General features: G+C 38.7%; 1 protein-coding gene across 2 annotated transcripts in view; it reads right to left on the reverse strand.

Moving 5' to 3' along the window:
• STYX (serine/threonine/tyrosine interacting protein) overlaps window positions 1–19,118 on the reverse strand; it is a 62,453-nt gene that overhangs the window by 41,707 nt on the left and 1,628 nt on the right. For both annotated transcript variants that reach the window (XR_004244608.2, XM_032135073.2), the window contains 2 exons: window positions 5,839–5,871; window positions 4,246–4,299 (listed from right to left, as the gene is read on the reverse strand). Coding sequence is in view for 1 of the 2 variants with exons in the window: in XM_032135073.2 (XP_031990964.1) it covers window positions 4,246–4,299; window positions 5,839–5,871 (87 nt within the window). In the remaining variant the exon portion in view is untranslated. The remainder of the gene's footprint in view (window positions 1–4,245; window positions 4,300–5,838; window positions 5,872–19,118) is intronic.

Genomic DNA, 19,118 nt, shown 5'->3' on the forward strand with positions numbered 1-19,118 from the left:
ACAGGAAAGATAAATATTTTAAAATATCAAACATCATCTTACTATATAACACAGATGTTTGAAAATACACAGAACCCACATCTCTGCTTAAGTCCAGGGGATTAAAGCTAATTTTATAATATACCTGAAGTGGGCAGCAAGATATTTCAATGATTCAAGATTAATACACTAATGTCTTCAAAAGGTTAACAGGGATATTTCATACCTATAATTTTAGAGCTTAATGGAACCTTTATGTAAGATGTTTGGCATAGCACCTGGGACACACAGCAAGTGTTTAATAAATGGTAGTTATATATATTGACTGCAATCTTTATTCTTTAGAGAGGACTACTAAGACATAAAACAGTTACGTTACCAAATACTTGGACATCACTGACCTAGTTAACAGCAGTACTGGAACCCAAATCTCTAGACAACTCCTTGCCTCTCCTGGTATACTTTAAGAGTCAGAATTAATTTACATACTTCACAGAATCTAATTAACCTTTCACCATTTAAAAATTTTCCTGAAGTTAAAAATGGCAACTTCAATGACATCTTATTATATTCAATACAGGTTGAGTATCCCTTATCTAAAATGCTGGTCCCAAGATAGGACCAAAAGTGTTTCAGATTTCAAACCTTGAAATATTTGCATATACATACTGAGATGTCTTGGGGATGGGATCCAAGTTTAAACACAAAATTCATTTATGTTTCACACACACCATATTCTGAACGTAATTTCATACAGTCATTTGGTGCATGAAACAAAATTTTGACAGTGACCCATTACATGGGGTCAGGTGTGGAATTCACTTGTGCTGTCATGCTGACACTCAAAAAGTTTCACTTTGGAGCATTTCAGATTTTTCAGATTAGGGATACTCAACCTGTAGTGCTTTTGGCTCCATACTTAAAGCAATTTAACAAGACAATTCTAGAAATTACCAAATAATAAGTTTTCATTTGCTAGTGATAAGGTTTGAGTTTATAGATGTTTTTTATTACCTAGGGCATTAAGTTCCATGACAGAAAAGATTACTTGTTCACTGATACACAGTATGTGTAAAATATATAATACAATTCACTTAAGTATCAAGTATGTATAACTAGGTAAGTTGTCCAATAATTACCTGTTTAATAAATGAACAAGTCACGATGGCATGAGAATCAGATGACCTTGAATTTCCCGACACATTCAGTTTTAAATCCTATATATTTAATTCCCATTTTCTGCATTTTAAATAGTACAAAACAGTAGCACTAATAATTCATGAGCAAAGTAAAAAAAAATAATTTATATGTGTTATGAACTAAATGTTTGCATCACCTCAAATTCATATGTTGAAATCCTTACCCCTAAGATGTGATGGTGGAGTCTCTGGGAGATAATCAGTTTTAGATTGAGGTCATGAGAGTAGAAACCTCCATGACAGGATTGTACCTTTGTAAGAAGAGGCAAGAACTCGTTCTCTTGGCCGTGTGAGGATACAGCAAGAAGGGAGGGATCTGCAAGCCAGCAAGAGGGTCCTCACCAGAGCGGGACCATGACTGTGGACTTTCCAGCCTCCAGAACTCAGAGAAATAATCGTCTGTTGTTTAAGCCACCCTGTCTATGGTATTTTGTTTGAGCAGCCTGAGCTAAGACAATATAATTTGCAAGTTTTAAGTGTTAATTTCTGCAGCAAGTTTTATGTCAGCATAGATTAGAATTCAATTATCTTTGTATTTCTTGAGTGTAACCTGAGTTAGGGAAAGTGAGATAAGTATTTGGTAAGATTAATAATTAACCAGTGTTCTATATTGAGATTTGTGCCAATTGCCACAACAAATTCAACATTAAGTCCTTTGTTTACACTTGATGTCTATGAAGTTTTCTTATCTACTTTATGAATGTGAGAAAGTACAAGACGATGCACATAATTATGTATAAGTATGCTTAAACAAGTTTTGAAGGCCCATTAGACTACTACTAAGTAAAAATAAACTATCAAAATAGAGCCCTAACGTAACAGCGAATAGATTTTGTACTTTTCAAAGGCAGATCTGCAATTACTTTTGCACCAACCTAATATAAAGCAAATTATGACCTTACCTCACATTTAAAAACAGTAGAAAAACTTTACAAATAGTTTACTAGTTACAAAGGCCCTAAATTTTTCCCTTTTATTTAAACTGTATTTGAATTTAATAAAAAGATATACTTAAGTAAATGTGGCCAGGCACGGGGGTCATGCCTGTAATCCCAGTGCTTTGGGAGGCCAAGGTAGGAGGATCACTTCAAGCCAGGAATTTGAGACTAGCCTGGGCAACACAGCCAGACTCCACCTCTACAAAAACTTTGAGAATTAAGCCAGGCGTGGTGGTGTGTGCCTGTAGTCCTGGCTACTTGGGAGGCTAAGGCGGGAAGACAGCTTGACCCCAGGAGTTTGAGGTTACAGTGAGCTATAAGAGTGCGCCACTGTACTCCAGCCTGGGTAACAGAGCGAGACCCCACTCCTCTCCCACAAAATAATAACAATAAATGAGTGTTTAAAAAGGAGTTTATCCATTCAGGTTTATCTCCATTATTATTTTTTGTTGTTGTTTTTAGATAATTGTATGAAAAGAAATATGGGCTATATTATGGTTACCTAGGGTGGGAAATAAACTGCCATAGAGGCTTTTCCTGTCTAATAAGACCATGGTGACATTTCAAGAAAGAAGTTTTGAAGAACTAGACCTTTTTGTGTGTGTGTTTTTGTTTCGTTTTGAGACAAAGTCTCACTCCATCAACCAGGCTGGAGTACAGTGGTGGCATGTTGGCTCACTGCAACTTCTACCTCCCAGGTTCAAGCAATTCTCATGCCTCAGCCTCACGAGTAGCTGGGATTACAGATGTGTACCACCATAACCAGCTAATTTTTGTATTTTTAGTAGAGACAAGGTTTTGCCATGTTGGCCAGGCTGGTCTTGAACCCCTGGCCTCATGTAATCCGCCTGCCTCAGCCTCCCATTGAGGAGATAGACCTTTAAACAAATACTTTAATTTAATGTGATAAATACTGTATGTATATTTATAAAGTACAGTAGGAATTTTAAAAATGTAAATTAAAACCATCTGGAAGACTAGTACTTGGTGAATAGCAAATTATAAGGACAATAACCTTGTTTACATCTGTCTTTTACAAAATAAATTACAGCTATGTCTATAGTTACCTGCCCTATCCTTTCCCTAGTACTTGTTTTTACTAACTCCCTATCTTTCCAACTAAGCAAAAATCATCAAGATGACCAGGTGTACTCTTAGCCATGTCTCAACCGTCAAAAAAACCTTCCAGTTTCAAAATTAATGACCTTTTAAAACCGGTTAAATTCCTAAGAACATCAAATTAAATTACAGAGATATCAAACACAATTTAAGTATACTGACTTCTGAACAGGCAAAGTATTGGGGAAAGACATCTGTGATATGTTCCACGTTGTAACTCAGAGAATTAGTAGCACTGAATCTTTTAGAAGTGGCAAGAACATTGCTATATTTATTAAAATGAGATCTACCTATTTTAACTGCAACTGAGTAAGTCTATTAAAGTTTGACTATGTAGAATATCTATACAGATTGAATATCCCTTATCTAAAATGCTGGGGACCGGAAATATTTCAGAGTTTGGATTTGTTTGTTTTGCCTATTTGCATTATACTTATAACTGAGCATCCCTAATCCAAAAATCCGAAATCTGAAATACTCCAATGAGGATTTCCTTCGAGTGACATACTGGTGCTCAAAACGTTTCAAATTTCAGATCAGGGATACCAACCAGCTCTCTGAAGTCTGGCTGGCAAAACAGAACTAAGGTGAATCACTTTCAATTAACACACACAGTCTTACCCTTGATAAGGAAGGTTTAACTAAACATCGAAATTCCTTATTTAGGGCTTTAACTATATCTCATATTGTTCTGAAGCTATGATTAGCAATTACAGATGTCTAGTATTTTAGAAAGTAAATAAGTTATTAAAGGTCAGTTATTTGGTAAATTTTTCAAACATACAAATTTCATGAGGAATAAACAAAAACTCTGTGATTTGTGGTGAAACACTTGAGAACTACTGGTCTAGTAAAATAGGGAAAGAGGAAGGTACTCCAGAGTGACAATTACTGTTAACAGACAGTATTTGTGGATGCTCCCTAAAATAAAACTCTTTACTACTAAAAAACTTACCCAAGAAAAGTTGGTTAATAAAAGTCTCTCTTGATGAATTTAACAAAGTTCATACCTTGCTTTTCATAGCAGATGAATATGGTCCTAAGAACAATCCAGGTAAAATTTCCTAGAAAAAAAAAATTTGAGGTATTTACCATCAGCAGTTTAAATCTATAAGACTATATAAATAAGACAAACCTTATTTGGCCAAATCAAAAGCAGCACAAGATACAACAAGATTGGAACTATTATCTATTTTTTTAATCTTTTTTTTTTTTCTTTAAAAAATAGTGACGAAGTCTCACTATGTTGCCCAGGCTGATGAGGAACTCCTGGGCTCAAGCGATCCTTCTGCCTCAGCCTCCCAAACGGCTGGAATTACAGACGTGAACTCCTGTGCCCGACCTAAAACTATTATCTATAGTTAACAGAAGCAAATTATTACTGTAACATAAAAATCCCAAATTCAAATATTTGCCAGTTGACAAAATTTCAACAATTTAAATATGTACCTTCCAGATGCTGAATTCAAATTTATTCTATGTAAATTCAATATAGAAAGCTTTCAGTCTGGATATATCACACCCTAGATACTAACAGTAACTTTATAGTTGAGTTCTATAAGTAATAATTATTTGTATATAAAACTGTTTTCTCCCACCAGGCTTTTGTGGGCAGAAATTACATTTAGTTATCTTTGCATTCCTCATAGCACCAAGTAAAATGCCTCAAAGGTACTCACATATTTTTTCAAAGTGAATTTTCATTAAGAGAGAAAAGTAACAGATTTTTAGAAGTCATGAGATTCCCAGGAACAAGACACTGCTTAATCCTGGGGCAAACAGACTTGACGGTAAATGGTATGAAATGCAAAAGAAAATGAACTGCTATGAGGGTTAGCTATCATTTAATTCATTCCAAACCGAAAGTATTCAATTTGATCTTCTAAAAGACTTAATTATGGAAGTTGATTAAAAATCAGACACAAAATGAACAATGCTTATTTGTTGTACAGTCAACTCTCCCTAACTTATCTAGACAGAGAAAGCAAACTGCTTTCAAAAGGAATACAAGGAAGGTATCCAATTTTTCATGTGAGGAAAAAGAAAGTGACTCATTGGCCAGGCGCGGTGGCTCATGCGTGTAATCCCAGCACTTTGGGAGGCCGAGGTGGGTGGATCATCTGAGGTCGGTGGATCACCTGAGGTCAGGAGTGTGAGACCAGCCTGACCAACATGGAGAAACCCCGTTTCTACTAAAATACAAAATTAGCCGGGCGTGGTGCCGCATGCCTGTAATCCCAGCTACTCAGGAGGCTGAGGCAGGAAAATCGCTTGAACCCGGGAGGCGGAGGATGCAGTAAGCCGAGATCGTGCCATTGCACTCCAGCCTGGGCAACAAGAGTGAAACTCTGTTTCAAAAAAAAAAAACCAAGAGAAAGTGACTCATTAAGCACATACACCTATTACTACGTTCCTCTTTCTAATCTAATTTCCCATCTTTTTAAGATCCAAGATTAACCTTAAATATTTAAAATAATTCATTATTTAAAATACATAATGATGAACCTACAGATCATGAATCAGCAGGTCTCAAATCCTATAAACTAAAGTTCTTATTATAATAATAACATGGGTTGGTTTGAACAAAGAAAAGGTTGCCATACCTGCATCTCTCGTCTCATAGGGTAGGTCCACTCCTTTAAAAGGGAAGGAAAACATAAGAATAAAAGTAGGTAACATTTAAAAAGTCACCCAATTAAAGGCTGAAGATGTGACATACAAGTACGTAGATTTTTTAAAGTTACATTATACTTTAAGAACATTTTATTAAAATAGCAGACTTGGTTTCACAAACATCTGAAAATTGAAGTGACAAGAAACAAAGCTTAAGGCATTCTTTAAATAACTAGGCTTCCAGAATTATTATGTTACTTCATATAATGAATGAAATTGCTCATTAAACTTTAGAATACATATTCCAGAAGATTCTCCCAAAACTGATCTTCTAAGTCAGAGATGTCAATAGATTTTTTTTGTTTCTCATGCCAACTCTAATCAACTGACAGTAGATACCTAAAACATTGTGTGGTCCAAGACAGGAAGAAGAGTATCTGATCAACAAATAATATCTGAAATGGATAAAAGAAGAATGCTATGTCATACGTACTTGCCATCTCTGATCTAAAATGCCAAATGCTTATCAAAGAGCCTTTCCTTCATCTCACTTGGGCCTAACATTCTTGTCTAGCTCAATTATTTTAACACATATCACAAAACATAAGAGACTTCATTTTGTCTTTGGAATGCAGACCAATATAAAGAAGTTGTAAAACAACACAAAATGTCAATGGTAAAAGATAAAAAATATTTTAAAAGTTAGAAAAAGAGAAAAGTAATTGTAGTGTATTGAAATGAAGAATCGAAATAGACTAAAAGGCCAGGCTCTGTGGCTCATGCCTGTAATCTCAGCACTTTGGGATGCCGAGGCAGGCAGATTGCTTAAGCTCGGGAGTTTGAGACCAGCCTGGGAAACAGGGTGAAACCCCTTCTCTATTAAAAACACAAAAAAAATTAGTTGGGCATGGTGGAGCCTGCCTGTAATCCCATCTACACAGGAGGCTGAGGTGGGAAGATCGCTTGAGCCTGGGAGGCAGAGGTTGCAATGAGCTGAGATCACCCCACCACTCCAGTGTGGGTGACAGACTGAGACTCTAAAAAAAAAAAATTATAATATAGATAGTCCTCATTTGTCAGTGGGTTGATTGCATTCCAAAAGTTTCTAAGTTGGTTGCTTAAAACTCAGAATTATTACTAGTAATTAGGTTTCTGAAGTAGTCTGGAAAATATTTTTTTAACCATTTGGAAATAATTTTAGGATTATAGAAAAGCTGCAAAAATAGTACAAGGAATTCCATTTACCCTTCACCCAGATTCTCCAAGTCAGAAAAGTATTTTTTATTTTTATTTTTTTTGAGACTGAGTCTTGCACTGTCACCCAGGCTGAGGTGCAGTGGCACGATCTTGGCTCAATGCAAGCTCCATCTCCTGGGTTCACGCCATTCTCCTGCCTCAGCCTCCCAAGTAGCTGGGACTACAGGCGCCCACCACCAGGCCAGAATTTTTTTGTGTGCTTTTAGTACAGACGGGGTTTCACCGTGTTAGCCAAGATGGTCTCGATCTCCTGACCTCGTGATCTGCCCGCCTCGGCCTCCCAAAGTGCTAGGATTTCGGGAGTGAGCCACTGCCCCCGGCCCAGAAAAGTATTTTTAACACAGTAGGTAGAAATGGTATACATCTATAATGAAAAGAGAGAATAATAATCCTACAATGAGAGACAGGTTTTTTTTTTAACTAAGAGAAACAGAAAACATTTTTGTTTTTAATCTTGAAAACTATTCTCAGCAATATAGTAGTAGACTATAAAACCCGAGTAATGACAGTTTAAAAAAATAAAAAAGCCGGGCGCTGTGGCTCACACCTGTAATCCCAGCACTTTGGGAGGCTGAGGCAGGTGGATCACCTGAGCTCAGGAGTTTGAGACCAGCCTGGCCAACATGGTGAAACTCCGTCTCTACTAAAAATACAAAAATTAGCCGGGCATGGTGGCGGGAGCCTGTAATCCCAGCTACTTGGGAGGCGGAGGCAGGAGAATCACTTGAACCTGGAAGCAGAGGTTGCAGTGAGCTGAGATCGCGGCATTGCACTCCAGCCTGGGCAACAACCGTGAAACTCCATCTCAAAAAAAAAAAAAAAAAAACCAAAAGATTCATAGCAATCAATCAGAAGGAGGCCAGTAATCCCGAGCCAGCATAAGGAAGTCCCCTGTGTTATAACACTATAAAGAAACTAACTTTGAAATGACCAATCCACTTTTTGTTTCATTTCTGCTTTATTTAGCTAGATTTTGCCTATAAATCCAACTTCCTCTGCTCAGCACACTGAAATGCCTTTTCTAAATCTTTTGATGACACATTGCCTGATTCATGAACCACTAATAAAAGCCAGTTAGATTTTTAAGCTAAATTTGTTGTAATTTTGTCTTTTGACACAGGGTAGGCCTATGTTTGGCTTTACTAGATACTGCCAAAAGTTTTCCAAAACCACTGTACACTCCCACCAGCAATGTATGGGACTTCTAGTTGTTCTACATCTTCACTATGGCCTTATTTTAAGTGGAAATGTATTTGTAAACTAAGACAAAGTCTATGATCTGCTCAAAGTCGAACTCAGATCAAGACCAAAAAGCTAGAACTCCCAAAGGCAACATCCTCAGTGAAAGATAAACTAGGGAAGGAAAAAAAAAAAACAAAAACTCAACTCATCCCACAGAAGTGAGTATACTCTTGTCTTTCCTAGCTTTGGCTCTGGGTAGGTATTGGTAGTGGTGGAGTGGGGTCTTCCGAATCACAATCTGGCATCCACTCAAGTTTGGGGTTGGAATTCAATTACTTTTGTGAGACCAAGTGAGAATTTAATGTAAGTGGTCCTGAATAGATTGCATCCCTGGATTCCTGGAAGAAGCAAATGCATATTCTCTAGAAAAACAGACCTTAAACCTAGATCAGAAATAATTCACACAGATAAAGTCCCAACAAGCTCACAATCAAAAACTAATTTAAAAACAGGAAATGAGCCACCACAGAAAGCAGAAACAACTGAGTTACACTTACAAAACTGCAGATATTATAAGCAATAACGAAAAATATAAAAAATTTAAAGAAATTACAGTATTAAAATATGACCAAAGACTAAGAAATTGATTTTTAAAAACACAGAATATGTAGAAATAAGAAGTATAATTGAAATTAAAGATCAGTGAATAGGCCAGGTGCGGTGGCTTATGCCTGTAAATTATCAAGCACTCTGGCAGACAGAGGTAAGTGGATCACTTGAGCCCAGAAGTTTGAGACCAGCTTGGGCAACATGGTGAAACCCTGTCTCTACTAAAAATATAAAAATTAGCCAGGCATGGAGGTGGCATGCCTGTAGTCCCAGCTACTCGGGAGGCTGAGGCAGGAGAGTTGCTTGAATCTGGGAGGTGGAAATTGCAGTGAGCCGAGACTGCACCACTACACTCCAGCCTGGGTGACAGAGTGAGACTCCATCTCTCTCTCTCTCTCTCACACACACACACACACACACACACACACACACACACACACGAAACTCAAAAGTAAAATCAAAAGATATCATTACATACCATTAGAATGGTTAAAGTAAAAAAAATTGACAACACCAAATGCTGGTGATGATGTGGAGCAACTGGGACTCTCATACATTGCTGGTGGGAATGTAAAATGAAATGGTAAACATACACCTACCCTATTGTAATATCTAGCCATTCCACTCCTGGGCTTTACCAAAAAAAAAAAAATATATATATATATATATATATATATATATATACACATATATATATATATATAAACATATATCCACACAAAGACTTGTACATGAATATTTATAGCAGCTTTATTTATTGTAGTCTCAAAGAACTCAAATGTCTATGGTCTCTTCATACAAAGGAATAGTACCCAGGGATAAAAGTCTATGAAGTACTCATAAACACAACAACATGGATGAATTTCATTGACACTATGCTCAGTGAAGAAAGCCACACACAAAAGAGTCCATTTGCATGATTCCATTTGTATCAAGTTCAAGAGCAAGGAAAACCAATCTATGTTGATAGAAATCCGGTTTCCTATTGTGGAATGGGAGAGGAAATGCCTGGAAATAGGTGTAACCTTCTATGCTAATAGAATGTTCGTGTATCTTGATGGGGCGGATTACATTAGTGTATGTTTATCAAAACTCAATGAATTGCACACTTACTATTTGTACATTACACTATATAAATTTTACCTTTATTGATCAACTAGACAAAAGACAGATTACATACAAAGGAAGGACAATCAGATGGACACTGACTTCTCAATTGCATGAATAGAAGCCAGAGGATACGAATAATTCATACAAAGTGGCAGGACAAAAATAACTGTTAATTAAGAATATACGCTCAGAAAAATATCTTTAAAGAAAAAAAGTTAAGATGTTCTTTGAAGAAAGGATACTATCATTGTCTATTTTAGTCATAGAGAACCTAAGTAACTTGATTTTGGATCCAGATAGTCTGAATCCAGAGTTCATTCTCTTAATCAATACACTATACAGTCTTTCAATGTAAGAATGAACTTTACGGCAAACATATAGTTACAATTAAACAAATATTGGCTGCATAAAATAATGATTAATTTATGGATATTTAACAGAATAGAAATAAAGCATGTAATTTCTAAGCCAGCAATGAGGGAAACATAATTGTTTACCAGATACTTTATTTTATTTTATTTTTTTTTGAGACGGAGTCTCGCTCTGTTGCCCAGGCTGGAGTGCAATGCAGTGGCATGATCTTGGCTCACTGCAATCTCCACTTCCCAGGTTCAAGCAATTATCTGCCTCAGCCTCCCGAGTAGCTGGGATTACAAGCGCCCACCACCAAACCTGGCTAATTTTTGTATTTTTAGTAGAGATGGGGTTTCACCATCTTGGCAAGGCTGGTCTTGAACTCCTGACCTCGTGATCCACCTGCCTCGGCCTCCCAAAGTGCTGGGATTACAGGCATGAGCCACGCGCCCAGCCTAGATTCTTTAACTTACCAATACGTTATGGTAATCTTTTTATATATGAGTTTTTTAGCTAGGTATGGTAGCTCACACCTGTAATCCCAGCCCTTTGGAAGGCTGAGGCAGGAGGATGGCTTGAGCCCAAGTTCAAGACCAGCCTGGGCCAACATAGGGAGACCTCATCTCTACAAAAACTAAAAAATTAGCCAGGTGCGGTGGTGGTGCATGACTGAGGTCCTAGCTACTTGGGAGGCTGAGGCAGGAAGATCACTTGGGCTTGGGAGGTTGAGGCTGCAGTGAGTCATGATGGTGCCATTGCACTCCAGCCTGGGCAACAGAGACAGACCCTATCTCAAGAAAAAAAAAAAAAAAAGAAAGGAAAAAGAAAACAGTTTTTAAAGACTTTAGGCCAAAGACTCTTTTTAGTCATGGTACCCCTAATGATAAGCACAGTGCCTGACATAGAATAAGCACAAAATAGATGCATTTCAGAGATCTACTGCACTAAATGCTATTGACTTTTTTCTTTTTAAAAGATTCTCAAGTAGTCTAACAGCCAGCCTTATCTTCCTGAAGCAACTTGTCAGAGCTGTGAGAAAGAAGAAAATCAATTAAAGAAATGTGTACTTTTGAATTTATCTAAGGTGAAATCACTAAATTTTGTGTAATTAAAGAAAAAAAACAGGGCAACAAATATCAAGGAATGGTGTACATATATTCTGGGAAATACTTGTGTAAGGGAAGGAAGGCTTTCCCTCTACCGTTAGGATTCGATAACAGTCTATGAAATAAACTAAATGGAGAAAAGGTATACAAATTTATTATGTGTATGGGAGTATCACAGGAAAGAAAAGTGTATACCAAAAAAAAAAAAAAGTGATATTTTTAAAAAGTATATACCAAAAACAAATAAACAAAAAAAATCAGTGACATTTAAAACCAGTCTATGAAATAAACTAAAAGGTGAAAAGGTATACAAATTTATTATGTGCATGGGGGTATCACAGGAAAGAAAAGTGTATACAAAAAAGAACAAAACAGTGATATTTAGGAGCTTATATACCCTTTATATAGGATGGGGGTAGGGGTATATAGGCATTTTAGAAGAATAATTCTGGAGAAAGATAAGTGGGCCCTTAGAATAATAATAGATGATACTTTGTGACAGTTTGTCTGGGTGTAGTGCTGACTTTTACTCTCCTCTTCAGTGATAAGAGATAATCTTCTCTGGTTGATCAAACTCCCTAGGAGCAAATTGAGCTTCTTTTGGAGGATCTGTCCTTAGGTAGGTAACAGGAGTTCAGAGAAAGTCTTTCTTTGCATTTGCTACTTTGCAAGTGTTTCCAACTTAAAGTAATCAATATACCAAGGTGTCATATTTTGGAGTGGCATTTCCTCAACACCTTCGTTTGGCAATATGCCAAAAGACACTCAAAACCACTGAAGTATCAATTTTATCAAAAAAATTCTTTAGGGAGAAACAGTATTTTCACTGGTTACTAATTTAAACAATTTTTATATTAAAACAGACAGGCACATATGGGATAGAATGCAAAATTTACCTGAACCTTTTAGCAAAACAAGAGGCTTCAAAGAAATTTTGAGCTTTCCATAAGGTTATATGTAATACAACATGAAAGACTCTCTTGAGATATATATATATATGGAAGATATTATAAGAGAGAAAAGCAAGCTGTATAGTAGGAGGGAATGAAAAATTATTCCTAGTCACAGGACAGATAAGAAGCCTTCTTCAGAGAACATTAGTAATTACTGCAATAGGTATGGATCCTTTAAAACCTAGAAAGCTTTCTCTCACAGAAAATTTCATTTGGAACTACTCCTGGTGTTATCATCAGATGCTGATCTCAGAATCCACCTTCTTTGCTGCCCTAACCCAGATTACCACCTACAGAACAAATCTTAAACCTGCCTGTCGGCTGGGCGCAATGGCTCACACCTGTAATCCCAGCACTTTGGGAGGCCGAGGCGGGCGGATCACAGAGTCAGGAGATCGAGACCATCCTGGCTAACACGGTGACACCCCGTCTCTACTAAAAATACAAAAAATTAGCCGGGCATGGTGGCAGGCGCCTGTAGTCCCAGCTACCTGGGAGGCTGAGGCAGGAGAATGGCGTGAACCCAGGAGGTGGAGTTTGCAGTGAGCCGAGATCGCTCCACTGCACTCCAACCTGTTAAAAAACAAACAAAAAAAACCCCTGCCTGTCCATGGATCCTACTAACCAAGATTTTAAGTCTGAATGCTCATAGTCTTCTTCTACCACATATCCATCTGTCTGAACACGTGTCTAATAACCAAGTCTTGCCGCTATCACACTTAATTCTTAATCTCAGCCTGCTCACACTACTCCTGAAATCTATCATTTTAGAAACCGTGGTATTAATGGAGGCATCTCCATATCACCACCAATGATCTATTTTAAGCTACTACTGTAATTAATTTGTAGAAATCAATTTCCCAAACCTTATGAGTAGCCAAGCAGTTCAACCACATTAACCAAACCGAGACAAGCTAGATAAACCAAAATAACCCTCAAAATAACACCATGATTCTGAGAAAAATTAATTCACAAGTGAAAATCTTTCAATCAACATGAGCTAGAAGGTACCACATGTTAAAACATCCTTCAGAATTATCTCCTTCCTTCCCATATAAATGATCTATAAAACTGCATTTGGATAGAAAAAAAAGTTACAAAAATGTTCAAAGACCCTCAAATAAACACATCAATGAAGGATATAGACTGTAACCATTAGATAAAATAATTGTTATATGGACTGAAATATGAAATACGAACTTTTACAAATACAGTAGTCCCCTCTTATCCGCAGGGGATATGTTCATACGTTTGAGGATAGTGCCGAATCCTATATACACAATACTAAAATAGAATACAAATTGTACATAGGTTGGAGGTGGGGGGCAACAGTTTGGGGAAGAAAAAAAACATCAGAATACTAGACTTGCACTGGGACATTCCACAAAACAGAAAAGTTAGTATTGCAGTTTCTCTCCTACAAAAAATAGGTAAATCCCTCCAAAGTGCTTTTCCTCTAATTCCCACACCAAGCTTGATCTTTGCGTAAACCAAAGGAGAAAAGAAAATATTTCACTCAAATAAAAAGAGAGGATGGGCAGGGACTAGAGGGGCAGAAGAGTACTCAAGATATTTTCTAAACCAGCAATTTTTAAACCTGACTGCACATTAGAATCATCTAGCTTCATTCAGATAAATTAAACTACAATAAGTGCTGGTAGGGTCCAGGCATCAGTATTTTTAAAAAATTCCTTACTCTACAGTAAGGGATAAAAAGCACCATTCTAAATAAAAGAGCTAGAAAAGGAATCCTCAGCCAGGTATGTTAAGTAATTCCTATCTTTGATCCTGTACTACGGGATTCACAAGAAAAATGGAAAGGGAAACATGGAAAGTTGCTAAACTGCAATGGAAATAAATATTTCATTTTCTATCAGAAGAGAAGATAAAACATTAACTTTTAAATTATAAAACCAACAGCCCCAGCTACAACCAATTTGCTTAAAAATTGGTACTATCAGCTGCTCCTTCTTCCTAATATCTAAGCTCTCTTATGAAAGGTTCAGTCTAAATGGAAAATAGACAATGACCAAAAATTGTAAGTGTTACAAAGGTAGTATTAAAGTACCAAGTGCTATAGTACCTGGGGAATTGAACCAGTCTAGAGGATGAGGAAAGGAGTTAGAGAAACTGGCAAACAGGAAAAGCTTCTCTGAAGAAATGTTGCCTGAAGTGGGTTCTAACCCAAGGGTAAGCAGTTAATTAGGTGAGGGTAAGGAAGGTGCTGGCGGCCAAGGCAGGAGAAAATAGCAAACATAAAGGCCCTGAGGGCGGGGGTGGGGGGTGGAAATTAAAGCATTCCAGGAACTGAGAGAAGATAAATATGGCTAGGGCTTACAGAGAAAGGAGCAAGAAGAGTAGCTCATAATGAGGTTAGAGAGGTATGCAGATGCCAGACCATACAGGACCCTGGAAATGTCAAGGGTTTAAACTTCATCTTCAAAACAATGGAAATTCATGAAAAAGTTTTAAACAAAAAAAGTAACAATCTTTTCGCAAACGGACTGATCTATACTAAATTTTTGTTAGCACTGTCCTATACAAATACCAATATTTCAAGAAATGTGAAAGTAATATTCTTGTAGAGGTGACAGAATCATCAAACTATCATAGCTTGATCACATTAATATTAAAAGCATTCACTTAACTCTGCTTGAATTCCGTTTTTATTAAATTTGGTCTGTAATTTGGCTTTCCAGGTAGTGCTCTCTACGTCAAAGAAACAATGCTGGGTGATCACTCTAACTACTTAAGACCATTTGACACTTTACATTAACTCACTGGAGATTAGAAAATTAACAGTGCTTATTAGTCAGTTTATTATGAATAACTATACGCTCCTATTTAATAGTTTATTTATGTGGCCCCTATGTATAGCTTTATCAGCCCAGAAAGTACCCTCTACCTGTGGAAATGTTCCTATGGTTTTGGTGGGAGGGCTACTAACAATAAACTTCACTCCTCTAGCCAAGGAATTAGGGATAGGACCTAGATTGGGCCCCCCATTGTATCTGCCCTTTCCTGGCTACAGTGACTGATCCAAAGTGTGGGAACATGACCTAAATTGGGCGATTCCTCTAGATTTCAATCACAGAAGCTGGAAGTGTTCAGTTTTATTCCTCAATAACCAAGCTCATAAAGGTGTGACCCCAGATGGCCAAGCTTCACATTTTGGAAAAGCCAGAGAGAAAGCAGAGACTCTGAGAGAAAGTAGAGATAAGAACTCATGAGAGACAAAGGCAGTTCTGAAGTTTTATAATACCTAGGTTTGGTCAAATCCTTGAAACTAGCTGCATCACTACCCTTCTGGATTTAATTACGTTTTTTGTTTTTTTTTTTTTTGAGATGGAGTCTCGCTCTGTCTCCCAGACTGGAGTGCAGTGGCAAGATCTCGGCTCACTGCAAGCTCCGCCTCCCGGGTTCACGCCATTCTCCTGCCTCAGCCTCCCAAGTAGCTGGGACTACAGGCGCCCACCACCAAACCTGGCTAATTTTTTTTTTTTTGTATATTTTTAGTAGAGACGGGGTTTTACCGTGTTAGCCAGGATGGTCATGATCTCCTGACCTCGTGATCCGTCCGCCTCGGCCTCCCAAAGTGCTGGGATTACAGGCGTGAGCCACCGTGCCCGGCCGGATTTAATTACTTCTTTTTCTTAAGTTCGTTTTTGTTGCTTGCAACCAAAAGATACCAAACATGCAATATTATGAAATATGGAATGAACTGGCTTTCAGCAGACAATACTTGCATCATTATCCACTAGCTTTAAGCATTACCTCTGTCCTTCTGATACAATATGAAATACATGGTCTTTCTCTCCAGTTCCTGTCACAGTCCTCCTAAAACTCTTGGAATTTTCTAATAGGAGTGTCTTTGGTTATTTATGAGCCACTTATTTTGATCAAACCTGACTATGCTAATGAAGTGATTTAGGGTGGGGCCAGTCACCAGAAAGACCATGTGACAAGAGGGTTGAACTCTCAGCCTCACACACACACACCTCTATGGGAGCGGATGGAGATGAAGTTCTACAAAAACCGTTGAATAAGATTTGTTGAGCTTATGGATGAAAACACTGGAGGTGCTAGTGAGGCAGGTGAATAAGGTCTGGAGACAGGGAATCTAAGGCTGTTTCACCCCGACTTCCCAGAACTAAATTGAAGGGAAAACCCTAACTTTCCACGCCTAAGTAACAAAAGGACCAGAGGCTACTCCTGTTGCAAACGACCTACCTTTTCTGCACAGTAGACGGGAAATCGGCTGTCCTCAACAAATCAGACTGATTGCGGGTGGAATCTTCATTTGCAACTTTGTAACTTCACTCTAGCCACTGAATGGTCGCTGTCCACAACCAAGCGGACTGATGGGAGTGGGGGGTCTGGCAACCAATCAGACCGATTGCAAGCCACCTCTTCATTTACATGAGGTGAGCATGGAGTGGCCAATGGGAAACTTCTAGGGGGTATTTGGACCCAAGAAGATTCAGTAAAGCGGCGGGGGTGGGGTAGGGTTGGGAGGGGGAGTGCTGCTAGGGCGGCTCCCACACTGTGGAGTGTACTTTGTTTTCAATAAATCCCTGCTTTTGTTCTTTTGTTGATTCATTCTCTTTGCTTGGAGTTTTGTCCAATTCTTTGTTCAAAACGCCAGGAATCTGGACAACTTGCAATCCTGACTCTACTGGTGACACTGGGATGGTGGTGTGCCCCTTCCCCCATACCTTGCCCTATTAATCTCTTCCTTCTGGCTGTTCACTGATCTTTTGTAATATCCTTTATAATAAACCCGTAAATGTACTTCCCTGAGTCCTGTAAGCCACTCTATCTAGCAAGTTAACTAAACCAACGAGGGAGTAACGGGAACCCTGATTTACAGTCAGAGTGTATAGGTGACAACCTACTACTTGTGATTACCATCTGAGGTTGGGGACAGCCTTGTGGGACTGAGCCATTAACCTGTGGGATCTGACTAACTTCAGGTACATATGTGTCAGAATTGAATTATGGGACATTCAGTTCATGCCTGCTGGAAAACTGCTTGGTATGGAAAAACCCCCACACATCTGGTAGCATAGAAAAAGAATGTGTTTTCAACAGTCCCACACAGAAAAGACAGGTATATATTCCCTGAAAGAATTTATCAGTTTTGCAGGAATAAGGCATACATAATGATATACACAGTAACAGATTAAATGCAAAGTCTGGAAAAATTTTAAACTAGAATTTTTAAGATTAGGGCAGGGAAGAATTGAAGTGTATTAAAAAGAACAATGAATTAGGAGGCCAAGGTCCTTCTGTGTCTTGTGCTACTGTGTTGTTAATTTGGCACATCACTTATTTTCAGTAAGGTGCAATTTCTTCACCTGGAATGTGGGACTCCTCTACATTATTTGTAAGGTTGCTTGCAGTTAAGTGCTGAAATTACTGAATCATTTTGAGGATATGAAAGCATACTCCTTCGCGGTGGCTCAAGCCTGTAATCCCAGCACTTTGGGAGGCCGAGGCAGGCGGATCACTTCAGGTCTGGCGTTCCAGACCAGCATGGCCAACATGGTGAAACCCCGTCTCTACTAAAAGTACAAAAATTAGCCGGGCGTGGTGGCAGGCGCCTGTAATCCCAGCTGCTCAGGGGGCTGAGGCAGGAGAATCTTTTGAATCCGGGAGGCGGAGGCTGCAGTGAGCGGACATCGCGCCACCGCATTCCAGCCAGGGCAACAAGAGTGAAACTCCGTCTCAATAAATAAATAAATAAATAAATAAATAAATAAATAAATAAATAAATAAATAAAACCATACTCTTCATTCACATTATTGTATGTTAAGTATAAATTCATTTTTACAACTAGTCTAAACCTCTTTTTTTCTAAGAGTATATTGGCCGGGCGCGGTAGCTCACGCCTGTAATCCCTGCACTTTGGAAGGCCAAGCCAGGCGGATCACAAGATCAGGAGTTTGAGACCATCCTGGCCAACACGGTGAAACCCCGTCTCTACTAAAAATACAAAAAAATTAGCCCGGTGTGGTAGCGGGTGCCTGTAGTCCCAGCTACTCGGGAGGCTGAGGCGGGAGAATGGCGTGAACCCGGGAGGCAGAGCTTGCAGTGAGCCCAGATCCCGCCACTGCACTCCAGCCTGGGCTATAGAGCGATACTCTGTCTCAAAAAAAAAAAAAAAAGCTGGGCATAGTGGTGCGCACCTGTAATCCCAGCTACTCCGGAGGCTTAGGCAGGAGAACTGCTTGAACCGAGACCCGAGGCAGAGACTGCCATGGGCCGAGATAGCGCCACTGCACTCCAGCCTGGGGCAACAAGATTGAAACTGTCTCAAAAAAAGAAAAAAAACAAGAGTATATTCTTGGGCCAGGTGCAGTGGCTCACACCTGTAATCCCAACACATTGGGAGGACAAGGCAGGAGGATCTTGAGGCCAAGAGTTCGAGACCAGCCTGAGGAAAAACCCCATCGCTACAAAAAAAGAAAAGAAAAATTAGCCCGGTGTGGTCCCAGCTACTCGAGAGGCTGAGGTGTAAGGATGGCTTGAGCACGGGAGTTCGAGACTGCAGTGAACCGAGATCGCACCACTGCACTCCATTTTGCAACAGTGATAGTCACAAAGTCTCTACTCTTAAAACAAATGTAATTGTCAAGCATCAATACCACAAGAGAGCCCTCCAAACAAAAATGTGAACCCAGGCCGGGTGCGGTGGC

The sequence above is a fragment of the Hylobates moloch genome, unplaced genomic scaffold (genome assembly GCF_009828535.3).
Source record: "Hylobates moloch isolate HMO894 unplaced genomic scaffold, HMol_V3 SCAFFOLD_16, whole genome shotgun sequence".
NCBI lineage: Eukaryota > Metazoa > Chordata > Mammalia > Primates > Hylobatidae > Hylobates > Hylobates moloch.